The sequence below is a fragment of the Hyaena hyaena genome, unplaced genomic scaffold (assembly GCF_003009895.1).
Source record: "Hyaena hyaena isolate Hyena2069 unplaced genomic scaffold, ASM300989v1 scaffold_224, whole genome shotgun sequence".
Taxonomy (NCBI): Eukaryota; Metazoa; Chordata; class Mammalia; order Carnivora; family Hyaenidae; genus Hyaena; species Hyaena hyaena.
The window spans coordinates 1,518,161-1,533,744 of record NW_024080854.1 but is presented as its reverse complement, the minus strand read 5'-3'; the positions used below and the strand labels follow the sequence as shown (position 1 = coordinate 1,533,744).

General features: G+C 36.9%; 1 protein-coding gene across 3 annotated transcripts in view; it reads left to right on the top strand.

Annotated features, from left to right (window-relative positions):
- UGP2 (UDP-glucose pyrophosphorylase 2) overlaps positions 1-15,584 on the top strand; it is a 62,673-nt gene that overhangs the window by 7,054 nt on the left and 40,035 nt on the right. For 2 of the 3 annotated variants that reach the window (XM_039243171.1, XM_039243170.1), the window contains exons 2-3: positions 9,159-9,286; positions 10,093-10,200. In XM_039243171.1, coding sequence (XP_039099102.1) covers positions 9,173-9,286; positions 10,093-10,200 — 222 coding nt within the window. In that variant the 5' untranslated portion in view covers positions 9,159-9,172. Of the gene's footprint in view, positions 1-9,158; positions 9,287-9,477; positions 9,657-10,092; positions 10,201-15,584 lie in introns of those variants that run through there. The other variant, XM_039243172.1, reaches the window with a different exon arrangement.

The window sequence follows — 15,584 nt, the reverse complement described above, 5'->3', positions numbered from 1 at the left end:
CATTGTTTATTTCTCTCAGTCATTGCCAAAAGAAATCGATTGTGCCCCCAAACCATTTTGACAATTAAGGTTTTTGAGAACCATGGAGAAATTGGCTATTTTGTCTTAGTTAACTTACATAAACAAAAAAAGTTTTGTTTTCCAAAATATTTCTAGATACTTAATTTTTCCTATGTAAATCAAGAGAGTTCCCTGTTTCTCCATGAGTTCACTTGTATATTGTAAAAAATATTCAATCTATTCTTGTACATAAAATAGTCATATGCTTAATCCGCTTTTGAATAAGATTAGTCACCAAAGAAAAAAATACTATTCTCGGGAATATTTCCTTTAACAAGAGCTCCATTGCTCCTTGGAGCCTGCAGACAAGGTGTTTAGAGTTTGCTTTCCTCTGGTTGCTGTCCTGGCAAAGGCTGATATGATGTTTCATTTATGTTTAAACCCTGCCTAGAATTTTAAAACTTCCAAAGAGTGCAGGAAAATGAAACAACATAGTTGTATGCACTGTTTTAGATTTACTTATGCCAATGATAAAATGCTTAGTCTCATAATAAAATATTTACAGAGTGCATAGAAACTTCGATATTTTTTCATTGCAGAAAACAAACAGTATAGAGGGAAAAGGTGAAGAGCATAAAAGGATGCTTATTCTGTTAAATAATTTTAACCTCACCTAAAAACCTCATTTTATAGACCTAGTTGGATTTTTGCATGTTTTAATTCAGGCATATGCCTGGAGGTGACAAACTAGGGAAATGTAACCAAGAAAGGGGAGACCTTCTTCCAGGAAGGTGAAGCAAGGCTCCAGGGTTTGAATTCCAGCTTGGCTCTGCTTACTGTGTCCTTAGGCAACTCAGCATCTCAGAGGCCTGGTTTCATCTCAAAGATAAGGGACTAGGACTCACTGACCTTAAAGCTTTAACAAGCTTAGAAGTTTTAACTAAATGCACATATATCAAATTACAGGACTGGCCTGCCAAATCATTTTTTGTGCTTGATGATGAGGATTTTATGTTGAATCTCTTTTCCCTCCTCTCAACAAATTAGTGTGTTCTAGGCCCTTTGACATGCTTTCTTGTATCTGTTCAACTTAATGTAAGGCAATATTACTCAAGTAGTTGACACATCTTTTCTGAAAGTTCTGTTTTCCAGAAGTGATATTTTCTTTTGTTTTCCCAAGATTTAAAGTGCTATTCTTGTATGGGAACAAAGTTAATCTCAATTATTAATGAGAAATCTGGCTTATGTGTAAATTCTAATAGTTACAATTTTTTAAGTAAGAAGTACATGATTAGCAAAAATCTTGATTAGCAAGTATGTCTGCATATTCAGTGCTAGAACAGTTCTCAGAAGACTGGTACCTTTTATTTTTATCAAAAAGCATTTATTAAGCATAATATTTATATAGAACTGAGTCATTTAAAAAAATCTGTGTAAATGTAAACAGTGCTTTAGTTTGCAATCAGAAATAATCAACATTGACTTTAATACTAAAAGGTCGTATAAAATCAACTAATTGATTTTTCTTATGACTAAATGACATGGATTATATTTTTCCTAAATTAAGGTAAATCTAAATATATAAATTGCCCAAATTTATTTAATATCTAAAGATAGTGAAGGGGAGCCTGGGTGGCTCAGTTGGTTAAGTGTCAGACTCTTGATTTCGTCCTGGGTCATGACCTCATGATTCGAGCCCTGCCTTGGGCTCTGAACTGATGGCATGGAATACAGCCTGAACAAAATAGACATGATATATTTTTACTCAGATTATAACCTGTTGGGTAAGATAGACATTGAGTAAATTTTAACAAGCATGATGTTATAAAGGAAAGGTAGAAGAATCTACCGTTTGAGCATGTAGTGGGCAACCATGCTTAGTTTAGAAAAATTTCTAGGAGGAGATTACATTTAAACTGAACTTTGACAAATGATATATATTATTGGCTGCTCAAGTTCACTAAATACAAGAATATAAGTCTTTTTTTTTTTTAATGTTTTATTTATTTCTAGGAGAGAGAGAGAGAGAGACAGCGTGAGCAGGGGAGGGTCAGAGAGAGAGGGAGTCACAGACTCTGAAACAGGCTCCAGGCTCTGAGCTGGCAGTCAGCACAGAGCCCGATGCGGGGCTCGAACCCACGAACCACGAGATCATGACCTGAGCGAAAGTCGGACGCTTAACCGACTAAGCCACCCAGGCGCCCCGAGAATATAAGTCTTGATCTCTATTTACACGTTATCAGGTGCCTGCACTGTGTCAGGTGCTGAGTCAGGTGTTGAGAAAATAATGTTTTTAATAATATAATATAGCTAGTGCCCTTAAAGTGTTGCAGACAGGCATCTAAGCAAAGAATTAAAATTTAGGGAGTGTTTGATATAATACAGAGCCAGGAGTGATTAAAACCTCCACATTAAAGTTTTGTAGAAAGGAAGGCCTTTTGAATATTCAGAAGCTACTACTAAGAACACAGAATGCCACCCCCAAAATAGCAGAAGCTACTCAAATTGAAGAGTTTGAGCCTTTGGGGGGCTCAAGTATCAGGGAAGTTTTTTGGAGGTTAAGATGATTCTTAGGATTTGGGAATTCATGCTGGGCCACTAATTTCCAATTTTTTCTTCCTCATTTCTGCCTACCTTTCTCTAAATATGTTGAATGACACTTGAGATGCATGTTTTGGAACAATCTTATAATAATTAGGATGGTTTTAATTTCATGGAGCAGAAAAATACCAACATTTGTCGTAAAAAATGAGGGACTTCTATGACACGAATCTTGAAGTAGCATGTTCCATAGTTGGCTAATTGAGTATAGAGATTGCATCAACCTTTCTTTCTCTGCTTTCTTCTTCTTCTTCTTCTTTTCTTAATATTTTAAGTTTTTAATTTAATTTTATTATTTTATTTTATTTCATTTTATTTTTTTATTTTATTTGAGAGAGACAGAGACCGTGCAAGTCGGGGAGGGGCAGAGAGAGAATCCCAAGCAGGCTTTGTGCCACCAGCGCAGATCCTGATACAGGGCTCAAACCCATGAAACTGTGAAATCATGACCTGATCTGAAACAGAGAGTGGAACGGTTAACAGATTCAGCCACCCAGGTGCCCCTCTCCTCTGCTTTCTTAAGCCTATCTTTCTCATTCTTGGGTCAGCTTCCCTTAAGGTCACTAAATGGTAGAAGAAACTGGAGGTAAGCAGTGGACACAGGGGAGGAAAAGGTTCTATTTCTTTACATGTGTCTCTTTTTTCAGTGAAGAGCACGTTTCTCTTAAGTCTTCTGGCAAACTACACTCTGTGGCTCACTGGTCAGAATCGTATTATGTTTCCTGCTTCAACAAATCTCTGGGAAGGCTTTAGACCAGTCTGGGCCCAGTGCTGTCTCTGAAGCCCCTGGCCTTGAGACAGACAACAGGTGACAGAATAGCATGGGTGTGGGGAGAAGAATGATGTGTATGGCTGCTACAAATGTATTAAGAAAAGTGGAGTATGATATGTATCAGAGCTACTCAAAGCAATACAGATAGCATTCACTTATTAGAAATGCATAGTCTCCCCACATCAGACCTACTCCCAGAGTCAGGATACTAGCAGCTTGCCCTTCAGGTAATTTGTGTATACATTAAAATTTTAGAAGCTCTACTGAGATACGACAAATTAAGAAATTACAACCTTTAGACATTCTGTTCTAGCACTTTCATTAGCTTTGTCTACTCAAATATTTACTTCAACTTGGCTATTAAAACATGTCTGGTTAAGGAATTTGTATTTATTTCCCATCAAACGCAAATTCATCAATGAAGAAGAGAAGTGATATGATTGGGATTGCAGCTTAGGGAGACCAATTCATTCTACCTGGTACCACCAGATTAGAATGACAAATGGGCAGAATGCTTTGAAAACTGTTGTCATCATGACCAGGAGAGTGGAAATGAGAGGAGAAATTAAGGTAGCAGCATTGGTAATGGAAAGCAATGAATGATAATTGTGGCAGTTGAGGTATATTATATAGTATTGGAAGTATATTATATAGTATTGGATTAGACATAATGTAAGAAGAAAGGAGGGAAGAGTCTGCTGTGACTGAGGTTTTTAGGTCATCTAGGACTGAGTGAGCCGATGTTCATATCATGGAGGGCAGGGAGGTGGATTTAGTTTAGACAGTTTGTACATGTTCGGTGTGAAGTACCCATCCCTAGTATCCAGGTGGAAAAGGTCTAGAAAGCTGTAGGGAAGGTGAGTCTGGAGCTCAGGAAAAAAGATCAGGATACAAGGCACATTTTTGGGAGTTATCAGTAAGGATATTGGTAAGGGTATAATTGAAGGAAAAAGTGGTCTGGGGACAGAATCTTAAGGAAACCCTGGGAGTAGGAGAAAAAAGAGCCAGTTAGGGAAACTGAGGCCTAGTTTCAGGTTATCCAGTAGGAGTGTTGGAACACATCCTCTGTAGATGAGGGGGAACTACTAAATACTTGGATCACAAGTCATTTCCTGGTTAAAGATTTAAGTGAGTCAGATTCTCTGACTGTTGGGTTTCTCTCAATGTGGGTTTGCAAGGAAGGTTGGGACTGATAGAGCTGAGTGGTGGGTGGGTGGGAGGTGGCCTGGGAGAGCTCCTAACCTCTTGGTTGCTTTTGGTATTCTTTCTGTAGCCTTTCCATGGCCTGTGCATTGTGAAGCTAGCTGTCTTCTTTAGACTGTGAAGTTGTTTTGTTCATGCCAGTATCAGGATGTTAGGGAAGGGTATTACGTATACCTCTTAGTTGATGAAATGGATGAAATGAAATACCTGTATTAAATGACAACAATTGGTAGATTGAATGTCTCCTACCTCTTGGTTCTATTACTTTCCTCTTCCTTTTTTTTTTTTTTCTTGGCTCCAGTTAGATAGGGGAAAGTCCATGATGTTGAAATTTTATTTCTTGTGAACAAGGAAGAATTAGGAAATTGAGGTGGCAGGAAAGCTTATTATAAAAAAATAGTTACTTCTTGTTCTATCCCAAATGGACTAAATTATTAAATCAACGAGGACCATTCTAGTAAGCCTGTGTGGAGATGAGTTTCCTGTCTGTTCCATTAGGTATAAGAAGACATTCTTATAGAAATGCTTTTGGAGGAGAGTATTTATGGATTTTGTGCCAAGATTAAAGAGAGTCAGACTAGGAGGAACAAATGAGCAGGATATTTCTACCTCATTGTGGTGGGATGGGGCTCAGAATAAATTGGCTTTGCTTCTGAGCTCCAGCATTAGCTGGTTCTGTAATCTTGGATTACTCATTTAATGATTTCAGCCTCAGTTTCCTCATCTGTAAAACGTTGAGGGTAAACTAAATTCCTCTCTAAAAATGTTTTGAGTTATGACCAAGGTAATGTTAGATTCCTAATCCACTGTGTCTAATGTTGAGAATGATCAGTTCTCTATTGCTAGGAAGGAGGGATAAAACGTTTTGGGAGGTTAGAAATCTTGCGTTATTCATGGGATTCTTTAATTGACCTTCAATTAGAAACACAACTGCCATTGCTAGAAGTCTAACCCAAGAATGTTAAGTCCAAGAAAGCTTTTAAGGTATGCACTTTTTTTCCCTACCCCAAATTGCAGACTTTTCTTGAAAAATTCAGGGTAGATAAGGAGGTCACCACAAAGAGAAATGGCTTCTAGGTCTGTGTCTCATGACCTGTGTCTCATGTGTTTAAGATAGATACTCTTCTTGAATAAGCATACGTCCTTATTCTTGCATATTCTTCAATTCTTAAAAGTCCTTCTTTATTCTTTAGTCACTAAAAAACAAAACTTCAATAGTAGCACTGCCCAGAGGAAGGGATAGGAAACAGCAGTGGAATAGGGTGGAAGAGGTGATAGGCTCCTTATAATGTTCTTTTGTTGCATAAGGTGTTCATATCTACAGAGTGGCTTGAGGGAGTACAACTTGTTCTTTGTGTTTGATGCTATATCAAAGAGATGGGAGGAATAAATGTTACAGACATTTGTTACAATTAGAGTTTGAATCTGGGTTTTTTTTAATCCGTATCTTAAGTTTGGACCTGCTGCACCTGGCAGAGATCACATGTAATATTAAATGTCTTTCAGCCAACCTGGCTGGGCTTGCCTTGGCTTGGTAGGGAGGACAGTGACATGGGTTCTGTGTGTTTTGGCCTTTAATCCTGTAGATTGATAGGCTGTTGTTCTGTAGAGGGAGTCTACAGAGTTTGGTGGGGTTTTTTGTTTGCTTGGCGTTTTGTTTTCCTTTTCTCATGTAGACAAATTTCAGACAGCTATTAATAAAATTATTGTTAAACTTTGCAGTTACATTTATAGTTCTCTGATTTTGGCATTTGCCTAGAATATAGGTTAAATATTTCTATCACTAATTTTTAAGAATGTGACTGAATGCTGGTTTTCAGGATCTAACTTCAGTAACAAAGCAGCAAGTCTGTTAGATGTCTTTGAGTCCAACAAAAAAAAAGAACCTTATTTTAAAAATCATTATACATTTCTTGATCTATTTTAATCCATCAATGACGCAGAATCAGAGAATTCATGTGTCCTTAATTTAGAGGTTTTTATGCTTATGTTTTTAGCAGAATTTTCTTCCAAATTATTTCTTAAAGATTAATATGGGAGTTGGCTTAAAGACTGTGGGAGCGATATCCCAGGTATACAGCTTCTGAGCTCCAGCATTAGCTGCTTCTGTAACCTTGGATAACTCACTTAACTGCTGGGGCAGCAGGGTGGGGGGGATACTTAACCTGTGACAAGTTTTAAATTGCAATTAAGTCAGCCAAGGGGTGATTGTGTATAGTCGATGTCATATTAACTCTAGTTTAAAATGTTCTGCAGGAGTTTTTTTAGATACCTATCATAGTTATGCAAGTGCTCATCCATTGTCAGGAGTTGTTAACAGATGATTATCAAGTCTTTACCTACTAGTGGAAACATACAGTAAGGTTGTGTGTGTGTTTCTTACCTCACAAAGAAGTCACTTATGAACCACAATTTAGGTCACTTTAGAGTTTTACTGGAGTCCTTAATTTTTGTGGAGTCCACAAACTTAGTTGTGTTGTGGTTTATGCCTAGAAAAAGAGCACAGTTAGGGGCCCCTGGGTAGCTCAGTTGGTTAAGCGTCTGACTTCTTGATTTTGACTCAGGTCAGGATCTCCTGGGCATCAGGGCTCTATGCTGACAGCAGTGAGCCTGCTTGGAATTCTGTCTCCCTCTCTCTCTGCCCCTCCCTGCTCATTCTCCCTCTCTCTCAAAACAACAACAAAAACATCCTTAAGAGCACAGTTAGAAAACAGCTATTTTAGGGCTCCTGGGTGGCTCATTCGGTTAAGCCTCTGACTTCGGCTCAGGTCATGATCTCACACTTCGTGGGTTCGAGCCCGGCGTTGGACTTTGTGCTGACAGCCGGCTCAGAGCCTGGAGCCTGCTTCTGATTCTGTATCTCCCTCTCTCTCTGACCCTCCCCTGCTCATGCTGCCTCTCTCTCTCCTACTCTCTCAGAAATAAATAAAACGTTAAAAAAAATTTGAAAAAGAAAACAGCTATTTTAGGATTAGATTATGTGTTCTTGACAAATTTCCTTGTTCCCTTCCCCCTCCCCACCCCCGGATTTTAATATTACAGGAAATGTATTTTAAAAGACTTTTGAAGAACGATATTAAATATCTCATTTGTTAACATTTGTAGTATTTGGAAGGAGAAGCTGTCTGCATTAAATGAATTGCTTTAGGAGTTCCATAGTTTACTAATTTCTGCTCTCATAGGTATCTTATTGGTTATTCTGGCTTTAATTCTGCCTGTATAAATGTTTTCTTCTGCCTAGATAACAAGTAAAAGAATTTATGATGTGTGCATTTTACTGAAATGATTCTGCTCAATTAATCAGCATTTGTAGAACTAATTAGTTATCAAACAAAATGTTTGAACCTAAGCTTCAAAACTACATTTATATCGAGGCGCCTGGGTGGCTCAGTAGGTTAAGCGTCCGACTTTGGCTCAGGTCATGACCTCACAGTTCATGGGTTTGAGCCCTGCTTTGAGCCTAGAGCCTGGAGCTTGCTTCAGATTCTACTAGCTCCCTCTCTCTCCCTGACCCTCCTCTGACCACACTCTCTATCTCTCAGAAATAAATAAAACATTTTAAAAAATTTAAAAAAAAAACTACATTTATAAAAATAAGTTTGAGTTGGGTATGTATTGAAGAAAAAAGGTGATGGTTACAGTAGTCTGATTGTCCCTTATTTCGTAAGTAATCGACAAAATAATTACTATCTAGATAACTAAGCATGTAAAACAACATGTGTTGGCATATTTCTCCCAAGGTGTTTAGGCTTGGGATGTTTTCTTCTATATTTTTCTATTTTTATTTGTTTACATCTATCAGGCACTTCTGTTACCTTTAGGAAGTTACCTTTAGTGAGATCCGTCTGTCACAGAGATGCCCATCTATGCCAAAAGCCCTGATAGTTTTGTATGACAGAGATAAACACTAAAAAGTCTTGGCTGAAATTGGGGACAAGAAGTGGTGAGGCAGCCCTGTGTTCTCCTTTTAGGTGAAAAGGTTGATGCCAGACACATAGAGGCACCTGGGAATTGCCAGTATCTCTCAAGTGGTTTTTCTTTAATAAGGAATGAGAAACTGGAGGGGCTTCATTCTAAAATGGAAAGAATTCCTTAATTTTTTTTCATCTGGCCTGGAAGGGAAGGGATTTTTTTGCTTCTGCGAAATTGCTAAGCCCCTTCAGTTCTCTTATCCGGCAACAGTTTCATAAGGGCATGTTCCATAAAATGTACCTTTATTAACATTATTCCAGTTGTTCTCATTTTTCTCTAGCTTTGATGGCTAAGAGGGAAACATTAGTAGAGATGGAACTAAATGCCCAAATGAAGATTAATCCATTTATTCCCACCTGCCCCATCTTTCTGAAAGTGTTTATTGCTGTTTCAGATATACTAGTAATACATATGGGTGTAACAAATTTGAGGCCATATATGATTGTATAGTCCTAATTAGTGGACACTACTGAAATGCTTCGAGGGATAATAGGACTAAAGGGTTGAACCCTTTCATTTGCTGAGAAACTAGAAATAAATCAGTTATAGCTTACCAGCTATTTGAATGGCTGTCTGATTTTTTTTCTGTTGGTGATTCTATATTTTTAAGATCTTAGCAAAGCCATGTCTCAGGATGGTGCTTCTCAGTTCCAAGAAGTCATTCGACAAGAGCTAGAATTATCTGTGAAGAAGGAACTGGAAAAAATACTTACCACAGCACCATCACATGAGTTTGAGGTAAGGACTCTGCAGTGATTCTCTCACTTCTTCCATCCATCTCCATGCTGAGTTGCTATTGCCTCTGTTGATCATTTAGCCTGTAATAAGCACAAAATATAATAGCATTAAAAAAATTACGATTGCTTAACAATTAGGATTTTCAACATTTGCCCACTGTTAAACCATTGTCCTTTCTTCTTTAATTCTAGGAAGTTTCTAAAGTCTAAAAGAATCAGAACAAAAAATTATTTGTTCTGTGTTCTAATATCATTGGGTAGAAAAATGGATACCAGTATTCAGTTAGAATTATCAACCATATATCCTGCTGCATGCCTTTTTCCAGAGAGCCAGTTCTAATAGAACCATGCTACTTTGTCAGCATAGACAGGTATTTTTACTTTTCTGCTTATAAATCAATAGATCCTCCTTTTAATTTTCAAATTTCAGTTTGTACTTAATGTTTTGAGGTTAGCTGTGTTTTGTTACTTTTTCTTGAAGTGAAGGTTAATCTTCACTTAAAAGAAGTAGAAAAAGATATTGGCAAATACATGTAGAGAACCAATTGAAGTTCCCATGAACCAAATGGTGTTGAGTTTACATGACAACTGCTGGGAGATTTGGGTATTATTTGCTTCTATTACTTTAAGTGTGGTTCCTATTAACTTTTGTTCCTCTTTACTTTTAAGCTGGGGACATAAAAAACTCTCTGCTGTACTCCGTATTCTAATAGTGTAAGAATTTAATTGAAAGGTATTTTAAATGTATAATATCTATATTAAAATTAAACATTCTGCTAATTGTAACAAGAACTTCTATTTTCATAGCACACTAAAAAAGACCTTGATGGATTTCGGAAGCTATTTCATAGATTTTTGCAAGAAAAAGGACCTTCTGTGGATTGGGGAAAAATCCAGAGGCCTCCAGAAGATTCGGTAAGTTTTAGATGTAGGAAAATTTAGGAAAATGTAGGAAAATTTAAGGTGATTCAAGACCTGGGCTTAAATTTGGGGGTGAGATACTGTGGAGGACCTGTAAGAACCATCACTTTGCATTTCCTCTTGCCGAAACTACAACCTACTGCTTTCTACTTTTCAGTCCTGCAGAGGACTTAGGAAAGTCTAATCTCGCTATAACACTACCTTATAATTAAAAAATCCCTGAATATGAGGCAGTTCTTTTGCAAAGTACCAAACACACAGTAAGAGCTTCATTTATGTTCTTTTCTTCCTTCTTTCCCCCAAACCATTTGATTTCTGATAGCCTATAGTGTCTTGTACAGATGCTAAGTCACCTACTTAAAGCTCACCTCATGCTTTCAACCCATCTTTGTAGCCATATTTCCCTTGCCTGTTTTTCACATGTTGTATTTCTCTGCTTCTAGACTTCTGTGTATATCATTTCTTTGGAATACTTTGGTCTTTTCACCTATCAAAATCCTGCTCATTCTTTGAGGCTCAATCTAAATGCCTCCACCTCTGTCATCGACCCCTAGCATAAAGCTACTCTGAAGAATTGTAGTGCAGTAGTATCAGAGGTACAAGTCTAGTTTTACTGTTTAGGAGGTTGATGTAAAATGAGAATAAAACCAAGTGATTTATGTACTTTACAGGGATATGAGGCTTCATTAAGAAGCATATGTGGAAACATGTTAAACCATGAAGCATTTTTTCAGATACTAGTGGTTATTTCTGCCATCATGTGGCACTTAGCTGGCATGAGTAGTAGTTGTTTGTATGCATGTATTGTCTTCCTACGAGACCTTGAGGCTGGGGAACCATGTGTCCTAAGCAAATGTTTGTTGAATGAATGATCTAAATGCAGATGATTGTCTAGGGAATAGGTTTTGTTAACGTATTGACCTTTCTTCTCTTTCCTGTCGGCAGTTTTGACCTGGCTGTTTGTAGCACTTTTCTTTCTTTCTTTCTTTTTTTTTTTTTTGTAGCACTTTTCATTTCAGGTGAAAGAGACGAGAGAGTGGAGCAATTTTATGTAGATAGTTTAGCTCTTAAATGTCTACAGTCTTCAATTATCTGTTTTTAAAACAAGGCTGTTTAGAGGAGAGGTTTGGCAAAGTTCTGCCTGAAGACTGTTCCACTGTGTATGTAAAGTTTAATTGGAATGTAATTGCACACATCATCTATATACCATCTATGGTGATTTAAGCTAATGGAGTCCCTTGGATTTTTTCCTGAGAAATCTTAAATGTAGTTCCTGGTTAGGAGTACTTTTCTTTCCAGTGTGTGGAAAATGCTTTTCAGTTCTTAAATTTATTAAAATTATTGATTACATGCTCATTGTAAAAAAACAAAGAAACAACAACTTAAAGAAAATAAAAATCTCACTTAACCGTTCACCTTGAGGAATTTCTCATTTTTGATGTTGAAGTTAAAATTCCTCTTGTCTGTAATGCTTGCCAATTACTCTGTGTGTGTGTGTGTGTGTGTGTGTGTGTGTGTGTGTGTGTGTATACGTGCATGTGTGGAAGTCTACTATGGCCTTGGTGAATGAATTAATGATCTGTTTTTCTGATTATAAGTGTAGAATTAATAATATTATCTCCTGAAAAAGAGTAATAAGAGAATTCTTCTGGATAGTTCTATAGTTTTAAAAAAGGAACTGTTTGTTAGTTCAGTCAGATTTGTTTTTAAATTCAGATTTTTAAAAAAGGTTGAGAATAAGCCTATTCTCAATTTAATAAAAAATTTAGACATTTAAGTAACTCTGATTTTGCCTAGAAGTTTATTCCTTATTGAAGTAACTTCATTCTTCTAATTAATGATGGATCTGGGCATAAAGGTGTAGTTAATTCTTGCATACATGGACTCTTGTTTTTCCTACACAAACTTAATCTTTGGATGATAGAGCCTACTGTGTAGGAAGGCACACAGATTTGTTACTTTTAGTATATTTTCAGGTTCAGGATACTGCTTTGTCAGTGAGACATCTGCCTTTGTATATTTTGAAAAAATACTGTGTTATAACAAATCTTGGCATAAGGATTGCAGGGTGGAGAAGGCAGGGAGGGAGGAATCAGAACCACGGAAGGATTTTTTCAGTTCAGTACTACCATCCCTAACAAGGTTCTGACAAATACTTTCAAGAGGGTGTGTGCCCGTAGTAAGCTTTAGTTACTGATAGGAATGCAGAGTTGATACAGAAAAAGAATAAAAAAATAGAATTCTGGATGTAGTTTCATTTAGTGAAGTCTTTTCTCTGTTTATAGAAGTGTAAGTCTTCATTAAAAATTTTGAAGCATAGATTTTGAGCATCTTTTAAAAAATATAGTTATAATCCCATATGCCCTTAATGTTGAAGGTTTCAGAGGACAGAGGGAAAAGGTAAGTTTGTTCTTTTATGTCCTGAACTTCTTGAGGCCACAAATGTTACACTCTGAATGTTAACAACTTTTGCAAATAGTTATAAGAATATAGATCATGGGACAGTGTTGTTCACCTTGCTTCTCTACATTCTTCCAGCTCCCTTCCTCCCTCCCCCCTTTCCTATAGATTTTCTGTCTCTTGTCATAGAGATTATGCAGAGGTCAGTTTTCCTCTCAAAGCATAACTTTTTTTTTTTTTTTTTTACTACACATAGGTTTTTGTTTTTTAAATAGTTTTTTAAAAAAGTTTATTTATTTTGAGAGAGAAGGAGGGAAAGAGGGAATGAGTAGGGGAGGGGCGGAGAGAGGGAGAGAGAGAATCCCAATCCATGCCATTGGCCTGGAGCCTGATGTGGGGCTCTATCCCACAAACTGAGATCATGGCCTGAGCTGAAACCAAGAGTGAGATGCTTATCCAACTGAACCACCCAGGCGCCTCTGGTTTTTGTTTTTTAAATGCAGGTGATACTTTAGCCTCCTAACCAAGAAGAAATTATTGTGGGAGAATAGTCATTTAGAGTAACATTTCTCACGTCAGCCTTGGGTCAAAGCTGTGCACATAAATGTTGCCATAGTAGAATATCTCTGTTTTTGTATAGGAGTTGGCAGACTACCAGTTGGCTACCTTGTTTCATAAATAAAGTTTTATTGGAACACAGCTGATAGCTGCTGTCATAGGACAATGGCAGAGTCGAATAGTTGGAACTGAGACCCTGTGTCCTATACAACCTAATACATTCCTTCTTGGCCCTTTAGGGAAAAATTTTGCTGAACCCATTTTAGTATACTTTTTGATTACTTCTTTGGCCTTTAGAAAACTGAACTTAAATGCCTTTTTCATTCAGATGATTACTTTTTAATAAAATATTTGTATAAATACTAGATTGAAGGATATACTTACAGATAGCATTGAAATTTTATGTTTTATGAATATACTCTTCTATTGAATACTTCATTTAGCAGTTTAGTTAGTAAGCATATACTTTTTTAAAAAAATTTTATGTTGTGGAAGTGTAGTTGACACATACTGTTAAGTGAGTTTCAGGTGTACAATATAATGATTCTTGACAATTTTATACATTATGCTATGCTCACTACAAGTGTTACCATCTGTTCCCATATAGCACTATTACAGTACCATTGCCTATATTCCCTGTGCTGTACCTTTTATTCTTGTAACTTACTCATTCTATAACTGGAAGCCTGTATCTCCTATTCCCCTTCCCCTAATGTGCCATCCCCCTCCCCTCTGGTAACCATTAGTTTGTTCTGCACATATATGTTTTTTGAAAAGCCGATTGAGTCCATATTTTATTGAATTCTGGCTAAAACAAAAAACCCTCAATTTAAGGAGTTATGGCATGGATAATTCTCTGTTCCAATTTTGTGAATGTTAAGTACATAAATGTTATAATCAAGATATACCTTGATATTTAGCTACATAAATAAAAGAAATTTTTAAAAAACTGTATTAAGGTCCATGTTTTGGATTAGAGCAAGGAAGGACCAGTCAACATGTGCAACTTCATTTGACCATTTCATTCTTTTCTAGAGAGGCTGTTAGTGTCTTGTTCCTGAACAAACTTAATATTTGAGTTTATATATTGGATGTAGAGGGATGGGAGCTAAAAAGAAATAAGGAGATAATAGAGTCTGCTCAAGAAGATAGTACTGTGGCTAACAGGTTATTTTGAGCTCTAACTTAAAGCCTGTTATCACTTGGCCAACAGTGATCTCTGTTGATAATAAGGTACATTCTCATTTATGAGAAAATGTTCTCTAAAAACGGCTTTTTCAATTAGATCAGAACACAGCATCTTGACTTGATTGTCATTGTTCTTGTTTTAAAGTCTCCCAAAGGGTGAGGATGTATTTGTGAATGGGGAGGAGTTATATAGGGTCATCTCTCTCTCTCTCTTTTTTAATGGAAAGAATTGGCATGAAGAATATCATAGAATGTTGAATAAATTCAGCAGATTTTTTGTTTTGCTCCATAAAATAATTGAGAGTTTTTCTTAGTCTATCAGTACAAAACATTAAAATGTGCATGTTTAAATGGTAAGGCATTCTGAGAAATTTACTGTAAGTGTGTGGAGTAAAAACACAGTTTTTTTTTTTAATGGAAGATGAACCATAGTCTATTGTGCAACTAATGTTGCCTGGAGCCTGTCTTCGGGTTCTGTGTCTCCCTCTCTCTCTGACCCTCCCCTGCTCATGCTATCTCTATCTCTGTCTCAAAAATAAAACATTAAAAAAAAAATGAAATGTGTTTCTTCTTAAACTCTTGTAGGGCTCTAGTTCCCACTTTACCATTTCCCTTAAACACATAAGCTGAGCAAATATGTATCTTTCTAAAATTCTGTCTTTTCCTTCATTCAGACTTCTCCCAAGGAAGAAGTCAGCCTAGCTCCCCCCTCAGCTGGCCTTTCTCTTAACCTTTATCCACCCACTCACACCTGCCCTTTAATCTTCTATAAAGATTTCTTTTTATAGCCTCTGGCCTTTTCCCCCTGCCCCACCTTCATTCTTCTAGGGCTGTTCCAACAGTGTGAATTACAGAATGAAACTCAAAGTGTACTCTACTTCTTTAGTCACTGGCTATTTAGTACTGCAGAGTTTAAAGCTAGTACACAGTATAAATAGGATGATGTCAAGAGGGTTCAGTTTCATTTTTTAGGCAATTTGGGATTATTGTTATTTCGAAGGAATTTTTGTTCACATACTATAGGAGGGTTGGCTTAAAGGGAATATACGAGTTTGATTTTAGTAATGAGCAGTCTTGTCACATAAGCAGGTTAGGTTGGATTTTTGGACCTGTTATCTCTTCTATTAGAACTTTTTTCCAACTCCAGCTTTCTTCCAACTCCTTTTCAACAAAGGTCCTCTACCTGTGTCTTTTCTAATCGCTGCTGAAGTGGAAAGTTCTTTGAAAGCTAC